This window comes from Pan paniscus, chromosome 9, assembly GCF_029289425.2.
Source record: "Pan paniscus chromosome 9, NHGRI_mPanPan1-v2.0_pri, whole genome shotgun sequence".
Classification (NCBI taxonomy): domain Eukaryota; kingdom Metazoa; phylum Chordata; class Mammalia; order Primates; family Hominidae; genus Pan; species Pan paniscus.
Window position 1 is genome coordinate 6,735,444 of NC_073258.2, and position 22,863 is coordinate 6,758,306.

The window sequence follows — 22,863 nt, forward strand, 5'->3', positions numbered from 1 at the left end:
ATTTCTCCGTTCCAGGGACATGTTTAGTGGTAATAATAGTAATTGGGTGCTAATGATTTGGCTGGTGGGGACTCTGACCATCTCTGGTCTTGGTTGAACTGCGAGCAGAGGCTAGAAAACTGTTTACCGTGAAGACCTTTTAGAGGCCTCCTGTTGGATTTTGAATTTGACCCACCAAGTGAGTTTAGTTGAGGGCTAAATAGGAGGATGGTCTTTCTTGGAACTGAACAGTTTTTCTAAACATTCTGCTAGTCCTGCATGACCCATTGGCATGACTGTTGAAGTGCGCCACATCTGCTTAGCATCTTCCAAGATCCTTTGGGTGTGTTCCACAAGATCCTCTGGCTCTTGTAAATAATTAGCACTCCCAAGAGTGCCCTGTGGGACCCTCAGGTTTTTTGCCATTCCAGAACTGCATTGTTTTCAACTGACCAACTTGCTCGCTGGGCCATGTCTCTTTCTCTGATCACATTCAAATGTTAAGCTCCGCTAAAATTTAGATTTTTTTTTGAGACAGGGTCTTGCTCTGTCACCCAGGCTAGAGTGCAGTGGCGCGATCTCAGCTCTTGGCTTACTGCAACCTCCACCACTGCCCCTGCCACCCCTCCTGCTTTCAAGTGATCCTCCCACCTCAGCCTCCAGAGTAGCTGGGACTGCAGGCGTGTACCACCATGCCCAGCCAAGTTGTTTTGTATTTTTAGTAGAGATGGGGCTCACCATGTTGCCCAGGCTAGTCTTGAGCTCCTGAGTGCAAGCAATCTGCCTGCCTTGGCCTCCTGAAGTGCTGGGATAACACATGAGAGTCATTGTGCCCAGCCATAAAATTTAGATATTTTATGCTTTGTTTTAGTGTTATGATAAATAAAATTGTTTGTAATGGTATTTTAAATTGTTTGCTGATTTTATATAAAGTATAATTTATTTTTGTATTTTAAACTTGGTGTCCCTGACCTTGCTAAATCCATTTATTTATCCCAAGTGTTATGTAGATTCTTAGGATTTTTTTTTTTACATACGCAGCCATGTCATCTCTTAAGAAATACAGGTTTACATCCTCCTTTCTGACCTGAATATCTTTTATTTAGGTGTTATTATTTGATTTTTCCTTGTTTTTACAATTTACTTGTGCATACACTGACTGAAGGACATCTTGATTGCCAATTTTGGCAACTATGAATAAAGCTGCTATAAATATCTGTCTGCAGGTTTTTGTGTGGACACACATTTTTTACTCATTTGGGCAAATACCCAGGAGCATGATTGCTGGATTGTATGGTAAGAGTATGCTTAGTTTTGTAAGAAACTGCCAAGCTGCCTTCTTAAGTGGCTGTACCATTTTGCATTCCCATCAGCAGTGAATGAGAGCTCCTGCTGTTCCACATCCTCCCCAGCATGTACTGTTGTCAGTGTTTTGGATTTTCACCATTCTAATAGGTATGTAGTGGTATCTCATGTTGTGTAAATTTGTCATTCTCCAATGACATGTTGTTGACTAACTTTTCATATGCTTCTTTGCCATCTGTGTATCTTCTTTGATGAGATGTCTGTCCAGATCTTTTGCCTTTTTAATTTTTTTGAGACAGTCTCTGTCACCCAGGCTGAAGTGCAGTGCCCACAGGGAGAACTGCCACAGGGGCAGAGTCACAGAGAGAGGGTAATGCGTAGTGGAGCCACCTCACAGTTCCACTTGGGTAATGCCCAAGAGAACTGTAGGGCTGGGCTGCTCCCAACACTCCAGACCTGTAGAATCACCAACGTGCAACTCTAGCTCGAGAGAGCCACAGGCACTGAAGTCCAACCTGTGAAAGCTGCAGCATGGGCTGCATCCGGCAAAGACATGGAGGTCGGGTCCCCTGAAGCCTTGGGACCCAACCGCCACCCCAGTGTGTCTGGAAGGCAGGGCATGGAGTCAAAAATTCTTCTCAAGCTTAAAGTTTTAATGTTATTTACCTTGTTTGGATTTGGGTTTACTTGGGACCCATTACCCCCCTTTTTTTTCTTGGCTATTTCTCCCTTTTGGAATGAAAGTGTCTAGTCTATGCTTGTCTCACCATTGTATTTTGGAAACACATAATTTATTTGATTTCACAGGCTCACAGCTGGAGAGAAACTTGCCTCAGGATGAATTGTACCTTGGGTCTCACTCATATCTGATTTACATGAGACTCTAGACCTTAGAATTTTGAATTGGTACTGGAATGAGTTATAACTTTTTGGGGCTATTAAGATGGAATGAATGTATTTTGTGTGTGAGAAGGAAATGAATTTGGTGGGCTAAGGATGGAATGTTATGGTCTGAATATATTCCCCAAAATTCATGTGTTAAAACTCAACCACCAATGTGATAATATTAAGAGGCAAGGCTTTTAGGAAGTGATGAAGTCGTGAGAGCAGAGCCTTCCTAAATGGAATTAGTGAACTTATCAAAGGGCTGGAGGGAACTAGCCTAGGCCCTTTTTGCTCTTCTGTTTCTTTTGTCTTGTGAAGATACAGTGTTCAAGGTGGCATCTTGGAAGAACAGACTAGGCCCTCACCAGATGCCAAACCTGCAAGCACCTTGATTTTGCACTTTCCAGGCTCAAAAACTGTGAGGAATAGTTTCTATTATTTATAAATTGTCCAGTCTCAGGCATTTTGTTATAACAGTAGAAATAGACTAAGAGAGTAACACTAGAGGTCATTAAACATGTGGTTTATTCAGGATCATTATAACAACAACAAAGCGTAAACCATCTCAACTCCTGACTAGATTGATCAATACCCATGCTGAATGCCTAGCAAAAGACAAGGTCTTTTTTTCTTTTTTTATTATACTTTAAGTTTCAGGGTATATGTGCACAACGTGCAGGTTTGTTACGTATGTATACATGTGCCATGTTGGTGTGCTGCACCCAGTAACTGGTCATTTAACATTAGGTATATCTCCTAATGCTATCCCTCCCCTCTCTGCCCTCCCCGCACTCCAAAACAGGCCCCGGTGTGTGATGTTCCCCTTCCTGTGTCCATGTATTCTCATTGTTCAATTCCTACCTCTGAGTGAGAACATTCGGTGTTTGGTTTTTTGTCCTTGCGATAGTTTGCTGAGAATGATGGTTGCCAGCTTCATCCATGTCCCTACAAAGGACATGAACTCAACATTTTTTATGGCTGCATAGTATTCCATGGTGTATATGTGCCACGTTTTCTTAATCCAGTCTATCATTGTTGGACATTTGGGTTGGTTCCAAGTCTTTGCTATTGTGAATAGTGCCGCAATAAACATACGTGTGCATGTGTCTTTATAGCAGCATGATTTATAATCCTTCGGGTATATACCCAGTAATGGGATGGCTGGGTCAAATGGTATTTCTAGTTCTACATCCCTGAGGAATTGCCACACTGACTTCCACAATGGTTGAACTACTTTACAGTCCCACCAACAGTGTAAAATATTCCTATTTCTCCACATCCTCTCTCGCACCTGTTGTTTCCTGACTTTCTAATGATCGCCATTCTAACTGGTGTGAGATAGTATCTCATAGTGGTTTTGATTTGCATTTCTCTGATGGCCAGTGACGATGAGAATTTTTCCATGTGTCTGTTGGCTGCATAAATGTCTTCTTTTGAGAAGTGTCTGTTCATATCCTTTGCCCACTTTTTGATGGAGTTGTTTGTTGTTTTCTTGTAAATTTGATGGGGTTCATTGTAGATTGTGGATATTAGCCCTTTGTCAGATGAGTAGATTGCAAAAATGTTCTCCCATTCTGTAGGTTGCCTGTTCACTCTGATGGTAGTTTCTTTTGCTGTGCAGAAGCTCTTTAGTTTAGTTAGATCCGATTTGTCAATTTTGTCTTTTGTTGCCATTGCTTTTGGTGTTGGCCTTGCCCATGCCTATGTCCTGAATGGTATTGCCTAGGTTTTCTTCTATGGTTTTAGGTCTAACATTTAAGTCTTTAATCCATCTTGAATTAATTTTTGTATAAGGTGTAAGGAAGGGATCCAGTTTCAGCTTTCTACATATGGCTAGCCAGTTTTCCCAGCACCATTTATTAAATAGGGAATCCTTTCCCCATTGCTTGTTTTTGTCAGGTTTGTCAAAGATCAGATAGTTGTAGATATGCAGCATTATTTCTGAGGGCTTTGTTCTGTTCCATTGGTCTAGAACTCTGTTTTGGTACCAGTACCATAGTGTTTTGGTTACTGTAGCCTTGTAGTATAGTTTGAAGTCAGGTAGCGTGATGCCTCCAGCTTTGTTCTTTTGGCTTAGGATTGACTTGGCGATGCGGGCTCTTTTTTGGTTCCATATGAACTTTAAAGTAGTTTTTTCCAATTCTGTGAAGAAAGTCATTGGTAGCTTGATGGAGATGGCATTGAATCTGTAAATTACCTTGGGCAGTATGGCCATTTTGATGATATTGATTCTTCCTACCCATGAGCATGGAATGTTCTTCCATTTGTTTGTATCCTCTTTTATTTCATTGAGCAGTGGTTTGTAGTTCTCCTTGAAGAGGTTCTTCACATCCCTTGTAAGTTGGATTCGTAGATATTTTATTCTCTTTGAAGAAATTGTGAATAGAGTTCACTCACGATTTGGCTCTCTGTTTGTCTGTTATTGGTGTATAAGAATGCTTGTGATTTTTGCACATTGATTTTGTATCCTGAGACTTTGCTGAAGTTGCCTATCAGCTTAAGGAGATTTTGGGCTGAGACGATTGGGTTTTCTAAATATACAATCATGTCATCTGCAAAGAGGGACAATTTGACTTCCTCTTTTCCTAATTGAATACCCTTTACTTCCTTCTCCTGCCTGATTTCCCTGGCCAGAACTTCGAATACTATGTTGAATAGGAGTGGTGAGAGAGGGCATCCCTGTCTTGTGCCTGTTTTCAAAGGGAATGCTTCCAGTTTTTGCCCATTCAGTATGACATTGGCTGTGGGTTTGTCATAGATAGCTCTTATTATTTTGAGATACGTCCCATCAGTACCTAATTGATTGAGAGTTTTTAGCATGAAGAGTTGTTGAATTTTGTCAAAGGTCTTTTCTGCATCTATTGAGTTAATCATATGGTTTTTGTCTTTGGTTCTGTTTATATGCTGGATTATGTTTATTGATTTGCATATGTTGAACCAGCCTTGCATCCCAGGGCTGCAGCCCACTTGATCATGGTGGATAAGCTTTTTGATGTGCTGCTAGATTCAGTTTGCCAGTATTTTATTGAGGATTTTCACGTTGATGTTTATCAGGGATATTGGTCTAAAATTCTCTTTTTTTGGTGTGTCTCTGCCAGGCTTTGGTAGCACGATGATGCTGGCCTCATCAAATGAGTTAGGGAGGATTCCCTCTTTTTCTATTGATTGGAATAATTTCAGAAGGAATGGTACCAGCTCCTCTTTGTACCTCTGGTAGAATTCGGCTGTGAATCCATCTGGTCCTGGATTTTTTTTGGTTGGTAAGCTATTAATTATTGCCTCAATTTCAGAGCCTGTTATTGGTCTATTCAGAGATTCAACTTCTTCCTGGTTTAGTCTTGGGCGGGTGTATGTGTCGAGGAATTTATCCATTCCTTCTAGATTTTCTAGTTTATTTGCATAGAGGTGTTTATAGCATTCTCTGATGGTAGTTTGTATTTCTGTGAGATCAGTGGTGATATGCCCTTTATCATTTTTTATTGCATCTATTTGATTCTCCTCTCTTTTCTTCTTTATTAGTCTTGCTAGCAGTCTATCAATTGTGTTGATCTTTTCAAAAAATCAGCTCCTGGATTCATTGATTTTTTGAAGGGTTTTTTTTTTGTGTCTCTGTTTCCTTCAGTTCTGCTCTGATCTTAGTTATTTCTTGCCTTCTGCTAGCTTTTGAATGTGTTTGCTCTTGCGTCTCTAGCTCTTTTAATTGTGATGTTAGCGTGTCAATTTTAGATCTTTCCTGCTTTCTCTTGTGGGCATTTAGTGCTATAAATTTCCCTCTACACACTGCTTTGAATGTGTCCCAGAGATTCTGGTATGTTGTGTCTTTGTTCTCGTTTGTTTCAAAGAACATCTTTATTTCTGCCTTCGTGTCGTTATGTAACCAGTAGTCATTCAGGAGCAGGTTGTTCAGTTTCCATGTAGTTGAGTGGTTTTGAGTGAGTTTCTTAATCCTGAGTTCTAGTTTGATTGCACTGTGGTCTGAGAGACAGTTTATTATAATTTCTATTCTTTTACATTTGCTGAGGAGTGCTTTACTTCCAAGTATGTGGTCAATTTTGGTATAAGTGCAGTGTGGTGCTGAGAAGAATGTATATTCTGTTGATTTGGGGTGGAGAGCTTTGTAGATGTCTATTAGGTCCACTTGGTGCAGAGCTGAGTTCAATTCCTGGATATCCTTGTTAACTTTCTGTCTCATTGATGTGTCTAATGTTGACAGTGGGGTGTTAAAGTCTCCCATTATTATTGTGTGGGAGTCTAAGTCTCTTTATAGGTCTCTAAGGACTTGCTTTATGAATCTGGGTCCTCCTGTATTGGGTGCATATATATTTAGGATAGTTAGCTCTTCTTGTTGAATTGATCCCTTTACCATTATGTAATGGTCTTCTTTGTCTCTTTTGATCTTTGTTGGTTTAAAGTCTGTTTTATCAGAGACTAGAATTGCAACACCTGCATTTTTTTGTTTTCCATTTGCTTGGTAGATCTTCCTCCAACCCTTTATTTTGAGCCTATGTGTGTCTCTGCACATGAGATGGGTTTCCTGAATACAGCACCCCGATGGGTCTTGACTCTTTATCCAATTTGCCAGTCTGTGTCTTTTAATTGGAGCATTTAGCCCACTTACCTTTAGGGTTAATATTGTTATGTGTGAATTTGATCCTGTCTTTATGATGTTAGCTGGTTATTTTGCTCATTAGTTGATGCAGTTTCTTCCTAACCTCAATGGTCTTTACAATTTGGCATGTTTTTGCAGTGGCTGGTACCGGTTGTTCCTTTCCATGTTTAGTGCTTCCTTCAGGAGCTCTTTTAGGGCAGGCCTGGTGGTGACAAAATCTCTCAGCGTTTGCTTGTCTGTAAAGTATTTTATTTCTCCTTCACTTATGAAGCTTAGTTTGGCTGGATATGAAATTCTGGTTTGAAAATTCTTTTCTTTAAGAATGTTGAATATTGGCCCCCACTCTCTTCTGGCTTGTAGAGTTTCTGCCGAGAGATCAGCTGTTAGTCTGATGGGCTTCCCTTTGTGGGTAACCCGACCTTTCTCTCTGGCTGCCCTTAGCATTTTTTCCTTATTTCAACTTTGGTGAATCTGACAATTATGTGTCTTGGGTTGCTTTTGTTGAGGAGTATCTTTGTGCCATTCTCTGTATTTCCTGAATTTGAATGTTGGGCTGCCTTGCTAGATTGGGGAAGTTCTCCTGGAGAATATCCTGTCGAGTGTTTTCCAACTTGGTTCCATTCTCCCCGTCACTTTCGGGTACACCAAATAGACATAGACTTGGTCTTTTCACATAGTCCCATATTTCTTGAAAGCTTTGTTCATTTCTTTTTATTCTTTTTTTTCTAAACTTCTCTTCTCACTTCATTTCTTTCATTTGATCTTCCATCACTGATACCCATTCTTCCAGTTGATCGAATCAGCTACTGAGGCTTGTGCATTCGTTATGTAGTTCTCGTGCCTTGGTTTTCAGCTCCATCAGGTCCTTTACAGACTTCTCTGCATTGGTTATTCTGACCTAAAATCATAAAAACCCTAGAAGAAAACCTAGGCAATACCATTCAGGACATAGGTATGGGCAAAGACTTCATGTTTAAAACATGATTTTAAAGAATATCAGAAATTTCCAGACTTGTTTATTTCTATCAATCCTGTTAGAGTGAATTTAGTCATTTCTAGGATTTTTAACAGCCTACAATTTCAATCAACAATTTTGTTGCTTCTCCTGAAGAGAGTATAGTGGTATGTGATGTATTTTATGTCATAGAGCTTTTTTTTACATGGGAAATAATAGTGCAGTTTGTGGTTTTATGTTGTCAATGATCATTTTTCTCTCCTCTTGTTTTAACCTCTCAGGAGCATTTGAAGATACTTTACTGTTCTGTCCTTGAATTATCTTCTCAGCTTTTATAGTATCAACTTGCTCCTATACCTCTCCAACAGTTTTCCAAGATTCAATCAGAAAAAAATCCATAAATCATATCTTCAAATCTTAACATTTTCATACTTGACCCTACATGATTAGATTTCTATTCACCTCATCTACTTTATCTTCTGCTTCACCTCCACAAATACTCTGCTACAACCATTTCTATTCCTTGAACTCCTTCATCTAATTTTAGAAGTCGGCTTTTTGAAATTTCTTTTTCCTGTGCCCCAAATACTCTCACTGCCTTTTTTTCTATGGCTTACTGCTTATTAGATAAGTTTCAGTCCACATATCCTGTTCTCAGTGAAAAGTTCTCTGGCTAGCCAATTTTGATTACATATACCTAAATAGGGAATGAAAGATTTTCAAGCCAAAATTCATAAAAGAACAACATCACAGATCAACCTTCGATGAATGGGGGAGTTTAGCCACCCATTCTCAGATCAGGCAGCTGGGTTCTAAAATAAGTTTTCAGTATTTATGTTAATCTCTTTAGAGATACCCCTGCTTTATTTTAACCTTATTAAAATGTTGATTATTTTGCCTAAAACTAATCTGTACCCTAAATCCTATACTAACTAAATCTTTTCATTTGTTTGTTGAAACACCCCATTGTTCCTCTGGTCTCCCTCTTTGCAATTAGTTAAAAAACAAAAACAAAAACAAAAACCAAGACAACCCTGAATTTGTTGGATGACAAGCTTCTGTCTAAAGTCATAGATTGATTGGGCTGGGATAGTGTCATTGATATCTAACCTACTCCATTCAGGATTCTACTCAGGCTGAATTTTTTTTGAAAGCTAAACATTGCCTTGGGTACTTTGATCATGTACTTCTAGCTCTTGGAAGAAGGCCATCATTTTTGCAGAAATAACACCTCATTAAGAAATTTCTCCATTAAGAAATTATAATTTTCATTATGCAAAAATTTATGATTTAAATTATAACTCGCACTGGCATCTTTAATTTGACAATTTTTTTATTTAATTATTTTTAGTATAGTTGACAAGCAAAAATGATCCTAGCTTTCATAACATGTATTAACAATTTGTATATATTCTACCTGGCCAAGGGCATGTCAAATGTAAATAAGAAAACTTTAAGTATCTATCCCATATAAAAAAGTAACATAGAGCACATACAAAAATTTATGAATAATCATGTTTATGACAAGTTTATTGATACTGGCAAATCATCTGAAATAAATATTCAATAAGAATCTATAGGTTGGCTAAAATGATATATTTTGCAATATATTGTTTATGTGAAAATCTGTTAGGCAGTATTAAATAAAGTTAAATAAATTTGTGAAGTTTATTTTGTGCCAAAGGAAATTCTTGTCATGTAACATTAAGTAAAAATATACTAATCATTATACAATATAGAAATACATGAAAATATGATTAAATAATGAAATGTTTTCAATATTAATAATTATTTTTATGAGTGTAATTGTTGGTAATTATAATATTATTACATTATATTTTTAAATAACATATTGTTGAAATATTACATATATCAATTTAAAATCTAAAATAAATGGAATAAAGACAGAGTAAGTAATAGACTTATATTAGAATCAGAACAAATCCTGAAGTTAAAAAGAGAAGGGAAACACCCAGAGAAAATGTTTGGTGACTTGACTATATAAAATGTAGGTCCTCCTATATAACTAGAATTAAAGAACGGATAAAATAAGGAAATTCTTGTAAAAAAGATTACTTTTTGGAAAAAGTGTAAAATGTGAAATACAGTAGATGTTAAATATGAAAAAGTTACACTGGTAACTAATTATGATAAGCTCTTAAATTGTAATTTGCCGCTAGTTAAAATATGTTTCAAGTATGATAAATACTTGTTAAAAATATGTGTAAAATAATAGGGTATAAATTATTGAAATAAAAATGTTTGATTTCCAAATGCATTTAAAAGTTCAAGTAAGAGATAAACAGAATGTACCATAAACACAAGAGTAAAAAAAGGAAATTCTTTGTACATTTAAATATTTTCCAAATAGTCTACAATGAGAATTTCATACTTTTGCTGTTTAAAATGAAAAATTATTTTCTTGATTTAGTAACTGTTATGTTAGTAATGATAGTAGATGCAATAGATACTAGGGAAACAACAAACATTCACACACACAAATGCTCATACACACGAAAAACATATAACAATATACATTAAAATTTATTAAGAATGGATATCTAAGAACATCAAGAATTGGTAACCTTTATAATCATTTTATTTCCATTATTCTGTATTGGCTATTCTTAAAGAGTCACCATGATTTCTTCAAGTAAATAAATTTTATATTATTTTATTATAGAAAGTTTCAAATATACAGAAAATTAAAAAAAAATTATGACGACCAATGATATAGTCAACCACCAAGATTCTTTCATTAAATTTTAACTCTACTTGCTTTATCATATGAATGTTCCTTGATGTATGATGAGGTTACGTCCCAATAAAGTAATCATAAGTTGAAGATATTTAAAGTAAAAATGTATTTAATATACATAATCTATGTCATATTAAATCCAAGTAAGATTACCCCAATATGAATTATAATCACACTGTCAAAGTTCAAAAATAAAGATTCTGAAAGTGGCAGGGGAAAGAAACAAATAACTGATGAAAGAAATTGAAGAGGATACCAAAAAAAATGGAAAGATATTCCACCTTCATGGATTGGAAGAGCCAATATTGTTAAAATGTCCATACTACCCGAAGCAACCAACAGATTCAATGCAATCACTATCAAAATATCAATGGCATTCTTCACACAAATAAAAAAAATCCTAAAATGTATACGGAACCACAAAAGACCCAGAATAGCCAAAGCCATCCTAAGCAAAATGAACAAAACTGGGAGAGCCACATAACCTGACTTCAAATTATACTACAGAGCTATAGTAACCCAAACAGCATGCTATTGGCATGAAAACACACACATAGACCAATGGAACAGAATGAAGAACACAGAAAGAAATCCACACACCTACAGTAAACTCATTTTTGACAAAGGTGCCAGGAACATACACTGGGGAAAAGGCAGTCTCTTCAACAAATGGTGCTAGGGAAACTAGGTATCCACATGCAAAAACAAAGAAAAAAAAAAAAAAAAAAAGAAACTAGGCTGTATCACTGAATCTCTCACCATATACAAAAATCAAATCAAAATGGACTAAAGCGTTAAGTCTAATACTTCAAGCTAAGAAAGTACTACAAGAAAACATTGGGGAAACTCTCCCAGGCAATGGTCTGGGCAAAAATTTCTTGAGCAATACCCCACAAGCACAGGCAACCACAGCCAAAATGGACAAATAGGATGACATCAAGTTAAAAAACTTCTGCACAGCAAAAGAAACATTCAACTAAGTGAAGAGACAACCCACAGAATGGTAGCAAATATTTACAAACTACCTATCTGAAAAGGGGTTCATAGCCAGAGTATACAAGGAGTTCAGACAATGCTATAGGAAAAAAGTCTAAAAATCTGATTAAAAAATAGGCAAAAGATTTGAATAGACATTTCTCAAAAGAAGACATACAAATGGCAAATGGGCTTATGAAAAGGTGCCTCCTATGAAAGCAATAGCATTGCTCGTCAGAGAAATGCAAATTAAAACTACAATGAGATACCACCTCACCCCAGTTAAAATGACTTTTATCCAAGAGACAGGCAATAACAAATGCTGGTGAGGATGTGAAGAGAAGCAATCTCTTGTACACTGTTGGTGGGAATGCAAACTAGTATAACCACTATGGAGAACAGTTTGGAGGTTCCTCAAAATACTGAAAAGAGAGCTACCATGGGATCCAGGAATCCTACTGCTGGGTATACACCCAAAAGAAAGGAAACCAGCATATGGAAGAGATATCTGCAGTCCTATGTTTATTGCAGCACTATTCACAATAGCCAAGATTTGGAAGTAACCTAAGTGTCCATCAAGAGATGAATGGATAAAGAAAATCTGGTAATGTACACAATGGATTACTATTATTCTAATATTCAGTACTAATATTCAGCCATGCAAAGAATGAGATCCTGTTGTTTGTGACAACATGAATATAACTGGAGATCACTATGTTAACTGAAATAAAGCTTGCAAAGAAAGACAAACATTGCATATTCTCATTTATGCTGGATCTAAAAATCAAAACAACCGAGCTCATGGACATAGGGAGTAGGAGGATGGTTACCAGAGGCTGGGAAGTTTATTGGGGGTTGGGGTGGAGGTGGGGATGGTTAATGGATACAAAAAGTAGAATGAATAAGACCTACTCTTTGATAGCACAAAAGGATGATTACAGTTGACAATAATTTGATTGTACATTTGAAACACCTGAAAGAGTAAAAGTGAATTGTTGGTAACACAAAAGATAAATGCTTGAGATGTATACCTCGTTCTCCATGATGTGATTATTATGCATTACATGCCGGTATCAAAACATATAATGCACCCCATAAATATATACACCGATTATTTATCCACAAAAATGAAAAATAAAAACAAAAGAAGAAACAGCACCAATATACAACCTACCATTTTACCTCAAGAAAATAGAAAAACAAGAGCAAACGCAAAAGTAGTAGTCCTTTTTTTACCTATTAAACTAGACTACTTTATATTGTTTAAAGATAAACAATAGAAGAGAGACATGAAAAGAAGAGTTGATTTGTTGAAAAGATAAACAAAATTGACAAACCGGTAATTAGACTAAGAAAAAAAGAGAAAACTAATAAATAAAATGACAGATGAAAAAGGAGACGTTACAACTGATATCGCAGAAGTCATAGAGGATCTTAAGACTATTATGAACAATTATACACCAAATAATTGGAAAATAGAGAAGAAATAGATAAATTCCTGGAAACATAGGACCTACCAAAATTGCATTATGAATAAATGGAAACCTGAACAGACCAATAATGTGCAAGGAGATTGAATCAATAATAAAAGTAAGCCATCAAAAAAACTCAGTACAGCACAGCTTAATTTTGTCAAATATTTACAGAAGATTTACTACCAATTCTTCACAAAATACTCCAAAAAACTAAAGAGGAGGGAATTATTCCAAACTAATTCTACAAGGTCAGCTGTACCCAGACACAAAAACCAGACAAGGTCCCAAAAACAAAAGAAGAAAAACTACAGACCAATATCCCTGAGGAACATAGATACAGTAATCCTCAATAAAATGCTATCAAACTGATTTCAACAGTCTATGGAAAAGATTGTTCACCATGATCACGTGAGATACATCCTAGGAATGCAAGGATGGTTCAAAATATGAAAATCAATCAATGTGATACATTAAATTAACAGAATGAAGTAAAAATATAATCATTTTAATAGATGCCTTAAAAGTGTTTGACAAAATTCAACACTCTTCATGATAGAAACTCTGAACAAATTAGGTGTAGAAGGAATGCATCTCAACACAATAAAGGTCATATATGACAAACCCTCAGCTAACATTATACTCAGTGGGGAAAAGTTGAAAGCTTTTTCACTGAAATCGGCAACAAGACAAGGATGCCTAATTTCACTACTTGTATTCAACGTAGTATGGAAGTCCTAGCCAGAGCAATTAGACAAGAGAAAGAAATAGAAGGCATCCACATTGGAAAGGAAGAAGTTAATTTTTCCCTGTTTGCGAATAACATTATCTTATATGTAGAAAACTCTAAAGACTCCACCAATAACTATTAGAACTAATATGCAAATTCAGTAAAGTTGAAGGATAAAAAGTCAACAAAAATATTAGTAGTCTTTTTATATGTTAATAGCAAACTATCTGAAAAAGAAATCAAGAAAACTATCCCATTTACAATAGCTGCAAAAATAAAATAAAATACCCAGACATAAATTTAACCAAGAAGGTGAAATACCTCTATGATGAAAAAAAAACTGATTAAAGAAATTGAAGAAGACACAAAGAAATGAATATTACATATTAATAAATTGGAAAAATAATATTGCTAAAACATTCATACTACTCCAAACTATATACAGATTCAATGCAATCACTATCAAAATACAAATGACACTTTTTTACAGAAATAGGAAAAACAATCCTAAAAGACCTATAAAACCACAGAAACCCCCAAATAACCAAAGTAATTTTCACCAAAAAGAACGAAGTGGAAGGCATCATATTACAGGGCTGCAAAATATGCAATAAAGCTATAGTAACCAAAACATCATGGCACTAGCATAAAAACAGATACATTGACCAATGAAACAGAAATAGAGAGCCTAGAAATAATTCCAAGCACTTAGAGACAATAGATTTTCCATCAGGTAAGTCACCAAGAACACATATTGGGAAAAGGAGTCTCTTCAGTAAGTAGGATAGGAAGAAGTAGATAGTCACATGCAGAATGAAATTAGACCCTTATCTCACCTTATGTATAAAAAAGGTCAAAGAAAATTAAAGACCTAACCATAAGACCAGAAACCATGAAACTACTAGAAGAAAATATAGGGGAAAGGCTTCAGAGATTGGTGTGGGTAAGGATTTTTTTTTGGATATGACCTCAAAATCAAAGATGACAAAAAGCAAAATAGACAAATGAGATTACATTCAAAGAAAAAGATTCTGCACAGCAGAGAAAACAATCAACAAAGTGCAAACACAACCTGTAAAGTGGGAGAAAATCTTTGCAGTCTATACAACTGATATGGCATTAATATCTAAAATTTATAGGGAATCCAAACAACTTAATGACAAGAAAACAAACAACACTATTTTAGAAAGGGCAAAACACCTGAGTAAGCATTTCTCAAAAGAAGACATACAAATGGCCAATAGGTCAATAGGTGTATGAAAAAATGTTAAACATCACTGATGAGCAGGGAAATATAAAGCAAAGCCACAATGAGATATCACTTTGCACCTGTCTTAAGGGCTATTATCAAAAAGACAAAAGAACAAATAGTAAGGATGTGGAGAAAAATGAACTCTTACACACTGTTGGTGGGAATGTTAATTAGTACAGACATTATGGAAAACACTCATTTGCCCTAAAGGGGATTGCAGTCTGTTAGGAGACAACCCGGCCAAACAGTTACATACCACGTTGTTTGAAACACATCAACAACAAAACACCACCACCAAACAAAACAGAAACAGGAGCAAATCTATTTTTTTAAAGAGTTGAGAAGAATAGCACAAATACATAAAATGAAAAAGAAGAACAATCTTCAAAATAGAAAATAAATTTTATGATAAATTAGTATAAATAAGACTTCAAAAAACAAGATGTACAAATCGACCATAAACACATGAGATGATGCTCAGCATCTTTAGTCACCAGGGAAATGCAAACTAAAATCCCAAAATTCCACTCAGAAACACTAAATGGCTAAAATAGAAAAGATGAGAAAGAATGAATGTTGGTGAAGTTGAGGAACAATGGGGACGCTGATGCTGGGAATGTAAACTGATGAAACCACTTTGGAAAAAAATATTTGGCGATTCTTAGGAAGTTCAACATATATTTATCCTATAGCCCAGACATTTCAGTCTTAGGTACTCACCCAAGAGAAATTGGTTGCTTGAGGGCCTGAAAGGAGAACTGGCAAGGGGTGCTTTATGAGTGTTGTGAGTTAGGCCCTGGGCTTGCGATCCGAGGAGGGAAGTGGAGAGAGGCTGATTTTGGTATCCTGAGATCCTTCATGGACCCAAGAAGCCAAAGTGAAATCCTGAAGTGGGTTGTAGGGGACCAGGAAATTCAAAGGCTTTCTTTAGGTGCATCTGAAGAGATCTGCTGCTTGCTTTGTTCTTTCCTACCAGACTTGGGCCAACAGAGACCACTTTGTCTTCTAGCATCTCTGGGACTGCTCCTGTTAGGGGAAGAAGGTATCTGAGTTACCTAAGGTGAATCCATACGGGTCTGCAGCAACCTCAGTTCTTATCTCTTCAGAGCAGCAAGAATTCGACTAAGAGGCATAAGGCAAAAAAAGACCGAGGCAAGTCTCAGAGCAGGAGTGGAAGCTTATTAAAGAGTTTTAGAGCAGAAAGTAAAGTACACTTGGAAGAGACTCCAGTGGGTGACTTGAAGGACAAGTGCCCTGCTTAACCTTGATCCTGGGACTTTATATTCTGGCGCATTTTTGGCATATTGCACCCCTTTCCCATGATTCTTCCCTTAGGGTAGGCTGCCCACCTGCTAACAGCCTCCTTATGCTTGGGAAGTGAGCATGCGCAGTGTGTTTAGGAAATTGTACCCATGTCCATCTGTGGCTTTCTTCCCTTTTCTGGTGGAATGCCTCCGGAAGGTCATACTCTGCCATTTTCTCTTAAGGCACATGCCTGGACTCACTTGCCCAAATCCTGAGATTTTATTGGAAGCTGATTACCAGTCTCAAGTGTTTTTATCTGTTTGGGAAGTTGCCTCTCCCTGGTGCCCGAGTTCAATGAACACTTGAGTGTGGCAGCTATGGACCCTCAGGAGATTGTCTTTCCTCACTGGCTGCCAAGTTCTCATTTTTAGAGAGGCAGTGTGGTAAGTGCCCAACCATCACTTGCTGGTCGCCTGACATTCCTGGTGGGTTGGGGGTAGAGCCCACTCCTGCCTGGTTCATGTCTGTCTAACTACCTGTAACACTCCCATTTGGAGTCCAGGAGCAACTTGAGCCTCAGTGATAAAGATTCTGTGTTAGCAGGCCCAGCAGTCAGCAATGATCAGTCAGAAGAAACTGAACACTTACCAGTGACATGCAGAGGGGAGGCAGAAAGATGAGAACTTGGACAAAAAGCACATTCTATTAAAAAAATGTGAGGGGCCAACACTTTCTGAGGTCAAAACACGATTTCTCTTATAAACAATTTAGTGAGTGAATTGAGATCCAAATTTGATTTGACAAATACTTCAAAACAAAAAGCAGAAATATATGAAACCATGAGGAAAAAGAAGGGACGTGGCAGATAAATCAAGAATAACAAAATATAAATTACTAGAATTTCACAAGGAGTAAAAGGTATTCGTGGAAGTAAGACAATAATTAAAGAATAGTAGATTATTTCTTGAATGTAATAAAAGGCTCACTGTTTCAGGTTAAACCATGCTTTCTCAACGGGAGTGATAATGTCCCTAATGGGGCAGAATCTGGTTCTTGGGGAACTAAACAGAAATCTCACTCCCTTTATGTACAGAGCACAGATGCCGTACATAAACAAATACACAATATATCTATGCTATTAAAATTGTATGGGGAAGCGATTAGGGAAAAATGTCTAAGAAGGCTCCTTAAGTGGGGGTTGATTAAAACAATGGAGAACTACTGGACTTGAGTGATGAGAAAAAAGAAACACTGAGGCATCTGTCAGTACAAATGTTGTACTCTAAAGAGAAAGAGAAAAATCTGACAAACAAACATACAGTTAAAAAGAACACATTATCTACAGAAGAAGAATGATGCTGGAATTAGACTTTTTATCTCCAACGCTGGAATGGACAGTGGCATAGCAGTTAAGGACTACTGAGAGAAAGGACTACAGCCCCACAATCCTGTACCCAGCTGAGATGTGGCCCCTCTGTTAGGTTGAAGGAAAGATACACAGCAATTCAGACAGTTTATCTCCTGTGTCCCCCAACAGAGAAACCTATTTGAGAGAAGACTTTCCAAACATTATCACTTATGTGAACCTGAACAACAATAGGTGGGAATGTGAAGAAAAGAAAGGAAATGGAGGCATGTACTGAGGCTGGGACTAAATATTTCAATAATTTCTTATGTGTATAACAGTAAAAGAAGTTTAGACTTCAGGTAAAGTTCAGTTGTAAATACGGACTCAGAAATTGAAGGAACTATCTGTGAGATACATTTGACTAAGACTATTGAACTAAAATTAACAAAATATCCTGGCAAAACCTGGAAGTTAGGAATAGGGGATCAGTGAAAAGTGAAAACGAATTAAGAGCATTGCAAAACTCTTGTTTTCAAATAAGTACTAGAGAAATGTGTTCTGATCAGGAAGGCAGAGAAAGCGCACGTAACCATTTAATGGGGAGGGTAATCCAAGTTAAATTTCAAGCTAAGTACAAAATGGAGTATATAACAACTTGATAAAAACCAAGGGCAGAAATAACAATATAAAATCAAGAAGATGCGAGGAATGTACAGTAAAAAAGTCATTAGCCCAAATATGTATACACTAAATTCTAGCATGAAATAAATTTTGAAATGTGGGTGGGTGAAGGGATCACAGGAATAAGAAATAAAATCAGGATGAACATAATCCATGCCCAGAGATTTTGATTCATTTGGTCTGGGGTAGGTCCCAGGCATTGGCATCTTATAAAAGTTTGGTAGAAAGGTCTTGAAATATCCAGCCACAGTTCACAATCACTGAACTGGAAAATCACTCTTAGCAGATTCCAGAACTGGAACTGTTATTGATGCCTGTGTCTCGAGGTGCCTAGAAGCCAGAATACCTTTGCCGTGTTCTCCCTCAGAATCTTGAGATTTATTTATTTTTGTTCAGGTCCTGTATAACTTGTGATATCGCAAGAGCAGCGGAAACATTTTCCTCTGTCTCATCACGTTGTTTTTCTAATACACTTCTCCAGGTTTTGTCTTGGGTGTGTTCCCCTATACTGGACTTACGTAGTCAAGAAGTCTGGTGCTTTGAAAAGCAATTAGTGTTTAAATAAATTATGTCTACTTTTATGTCTCTGAGTCGGTACTCTACCATCAGCTCAACATCTAATCCAATTAACCACGTACTGTTTCCCTGGATTTTTTCGTTTGTCTCACTTTGTGCCTTCACTTGGAGGCAAAACATAATAAATGCCCTTGACATTTCCCCTGAGGACATAGGCAGTACCCGTAGTACTACCTCTTAGAAGTGTTTCAAGTAGAAATTCACTCATATGATACATTTAGTATTTCATACTGATCCTCCCAGTATTATCCTTTTATTTCTGTTGAAATTATATGCAACCACTTTGTGTATCAGTCTTCAAGGTTTGGTTTAACACTGTTTCTCAATTCTTTCAAAGCACACAAAACATCTTCCTTTTCAGTAACACTTATAGCTGGTCTCTGAGATTTTTCTTTTCTTCATTTGTTAGATTTCTTTAGGTCTCAGTCATTGAGTCTAATAAGACATTTCACAACATATTTAAGATCTGACTAGCTTTTCATTTATGTTGAATGTTTCCTCTCATTTGGTTTTTCAAGAAAATCCTGTTCATTCTCTATGCCCGAAGCAGTGCATTTAACAATTCTTCAGGTGCTTCTAATGTATAGTCAGGTTTCAAAAATCTCTAGGGAAGTTCTTCTAAAACTTTGCCTTTTGGAATTATTAGGAAGACTTTGAAAAACACAGATCTCTGGGCTTCACCACTAGAGTTTCTGATTCAGTCGGTTGAGGTCCAAATTTGCATTTTTTTTTTTTAACAAGCTCCCAATTGATGCTAATGCTGAGCACACACTTTGAGAAAGTTGAAGGTGTTTACTGATTTAAAAAATACAGTAAGCACTCACTAACTGTGGTTAATAGGTTCTTCAAGACGATGACTTCAAGCGAAATGATGTATAATAAAATCAATTATATCATAGGTTAATTGATATGAACGAGTCACAAAAACATCACCAAATTTCTAAATAAAGATTCAACACACTTTGAATATTAAACCTTGAAATAAATGTGAGTTATGCATGCATTTAAGAAAGCTTAATAAAACCAAGTAAGATTATTTTTTACCCAATTTTCAGTGAATCAGTGAGTGACAGTGGTCGTAGTTGTGGTAAGTTAAATCAAGGAATAAATGTTTGCAAAGAAAAAATTATAAGGAGCTCTTCCTACTACTACACAGTTAAAAACCAACAATGACAGACACGGCAGGCTGATCTATTTTGTACTCTGATCATTATTGTCTTGCATTTGTATGATTACCACATATTTTATGAATTTTTATTTTTCTGTAATTTGTATTCATTCATTCATTTTCCAATCCGCTGATTCCACTTTAGAGTGGCAGGTGGCTGGAGCCAATCTCGGCAGCTCAAGGTGTGAGGCAGGAACCAACGCTGGACAGGACCCCATCTGGGGTTCAGGGCACACCCTCACACTAGGACCATAGAGATGTCAGTTCACCTGATGTGCACATCTTTGGGATGTAGGAAGAAACAAGAGTATCCAGAGACAACCCACACAGACATAGGGAGAATATGCAAACTCCACACAGACAGTGGCCCCGCCAGAAGTCAAATTTTTTTCTCATTAATGTTATAATAAAATGATGTTAGGTGAGGCTGAGCACAGTGGCTCATGCCTGCAATCCCAGGACTTTGGGAGGCTGAAGCGGGTGGATCACTTGAGCCCCTGGGCTTTTGAGACCAGCCTGGGTAACATGGTAAAATTCCATCCTCTACAAAAGATACCAAAGTTACTCAGGCATGGTGGTACACACCTGTAGTCCAAGCTACTCAGGAGGTCGAGATGAGAGGAATGATTGAGCCCAGGAGTTTGAGGTTGCAGTGAGCCATGACGGCACCACTGCATTACAACCGGGGTGACAGAGTGAGACCCTGTCTCAAAATGAAAAAAGAAATAAAAGGATGTTATTTGAGAACCTGCTGTATTTGCAATGTAAGAATCACCTGAAGAAGGACATAGAAAAATACAATATATTGCTTTATAGATAGATTTTGTCACTGCACCAGGGCCAAAAGTGATGTCCCTGATCTGATTTACATTGAAATAAATGTGAGCCATACATACATTTAAGAAAAATTTATAAAAACAAGCAAGGTTATTATTTACTCAATTTTTGGTGAATCAGTGAGTGACAGCAAACAGAGCTCACAAATAAATGAATCCCAACTGGGTGGGGCCCCCTTTGTGGAGAGTTGCAGCTTTAGGAATTTAATCATCTTGATGATTATTTCGATTAGTTAGGAGGCCATTATCATAATCTAATCAATGATAAGGTGATTGATTATAAAGTGACATGATTATCCTTATTGTTTGGAACCCCTTTCATAATTTTAAAATCTCTTCATTTTCTTAATAAATTTTACAAACTTTTAAGGAAAATAATTCTAAACATTGTATTTCAGTACCGAAAACTAAGACACAACTGTACTTGAAGGCATATTAAAGTAGGCAGAGGCTTGCAGCAATTGCTGCCTTCTCTGAAGAATCATTATGATTTCAGTAATATCAAATGCAGAAAATGTTGTGTTGAATAACTCTTAAAATACCATAAGCAGATATGTTGTTGAGAATGGGATTTTTTTTGTATTGGTGAAAAATTTTGTGAACTTCTGGACAAAACTATATACAATGGTCCTGTGATTTATGCAATTGCATTTCTCGAACATTATGAAAATTAAAACAAGCAACAACACGTGTAATTTATAATTAAATAGGGTGCAGCCTTGGACATTGTCAACATGTTTATCATCCAATTTCATGTCTGAAGGTCAGTGGAGAGTCCTATGACATGCTTGCAGGTAGCTTAATTGTCTTGGCCATCGTCAATAGCAGCCCCCATTCACTAGGAGAACCACCAGAGCAAACTCCAGACTTTAAATCAATCCAGACTGGGTGGTGCCACCTTTGTTGAGAGTTAATGCTTTAGGTAATTTAATCATCTTGATTCTTCTTGTGATGAGTTAGGAGACGATTATCACAACCTAATCAATCCAGAAGTCATGAAGTCTCCACCCACTAATTAAGGTGACTCAATATAAACCTGCCTCCTGTGCCTCCACATTAGCTCATGTGAAAGACCTGGGTATAGGTTGTCGTCTCCTCGGCTCGGAGTCCCTGCAGCAGCTGAGGTGCCTGTGTCTCTCTTGTTCCCAGTGGCCGCCATCATGCTTTCCTCCACACTCATGGTGGCTGTGGTGTGCGTGAGCAATGTCAACAGGAGCATGGAGGCCCACAGCATCCTCAGGAGAAAAGGGCTAAGTGTCCGGTCTTTTGGAACTGAATCTCATGTGAGGCTACCAGGACCAAGACCCCATCGTCCTGTAGTTTATGATTTTGCAACAACATATAAGGAGATGTACAATGACCTCCTCAGGAAAGATAGAGAATGCTACACCCGCAACGGAATCTTACACATCTTGGGAAGAAATGAGAGAATCAAGCCCGGTCCAGAAAGATTTCAGGACTGCACTGATTTCTTTGATGTCATCTTCACCTGTGAGGAGAGGGTCTATGACACAGTGGTGGAAGATCTGTGTTCCAGAGAGCAGCAGACCTTTCAGCCTGTGCACGTGATCAACATGGACATCCAAGATACCCTGGAAGATGCCACGCTGGGAGCTTTCCTCATCTGTGAGATTTGCCAGTGCCTGCAGCAGTCAGACGACATGGAAGACAATCTGGAGGAGCTGCTGCTGCAAATGGAGGAGAAGGCAGGAAAAAGCTTTCTTCACACCGTCTGCTTCTACTGAAGATCTGGGCTGGCTTTGTCCCCTTCCTCAGTAAGAACTTCGGCATGGGACTTTAGTCCGGATTTATTGTGAGAAGCATCTGCAAAGACCTTCCACTGAGTACTGTTTGTATTACCTTTGTACACATCACCTGGAAAGAGACTATTACCAAGAAAATATTTTACGGGAAATGAGAAGGACTAACATTTTTAAAAGCACTGAAAAATGCTTGGCATTGTTCTAGGTGCATTACATGGCATAACTAATTTAAAGCTTATATCATTCTACAAGGAAGCTAGCCCACCATGACGCCATTTTCCAGAGGAGCAAACCGAGCTGATAACGGGCTGCTGGAAAAATGATTT

At 37.3% G+C, this 22,863-nt stretch overlaps 1 protein-coding gene and 1 long non-coding RNA gene across 3 annotated transcripts in view; both read left to right on the forward strand.

Moving 5' to 3' along the window:
- LOC134731187 (uncharacterized) overlaps positions 1 to 22,863 on the forward strand; it is a 148,557-nt gene that overhangs the window by 120,010 nt on the left and 5,684 nt on the right. The gene's annotated exons all lie outside the window — the stretch shown is intronic.
- LOC129393312 (RNA polymerase II subunit A C-terminal domain phosphatase SSU72 like protein 2-like) lies at positions 21,935 to 22,519 on the forward strand. The gene has a single exon (XM_055093867.2). It carries the CDS (start codon positions 21,935 to 21,937, stop codon positions 22,517 to 22,519), a length of 585 nt encoding a protein of 194 aa, XP_054949842.2.

Coding starts and splice junctions, on each gene's coding strand:
- LOC129393312 (XM_055093867.2), top strand. CDS start 21,935: ATGCTTTCCTCCACACTCATGGTGGCTGTGGTGTGCGTGAGCAATGTC.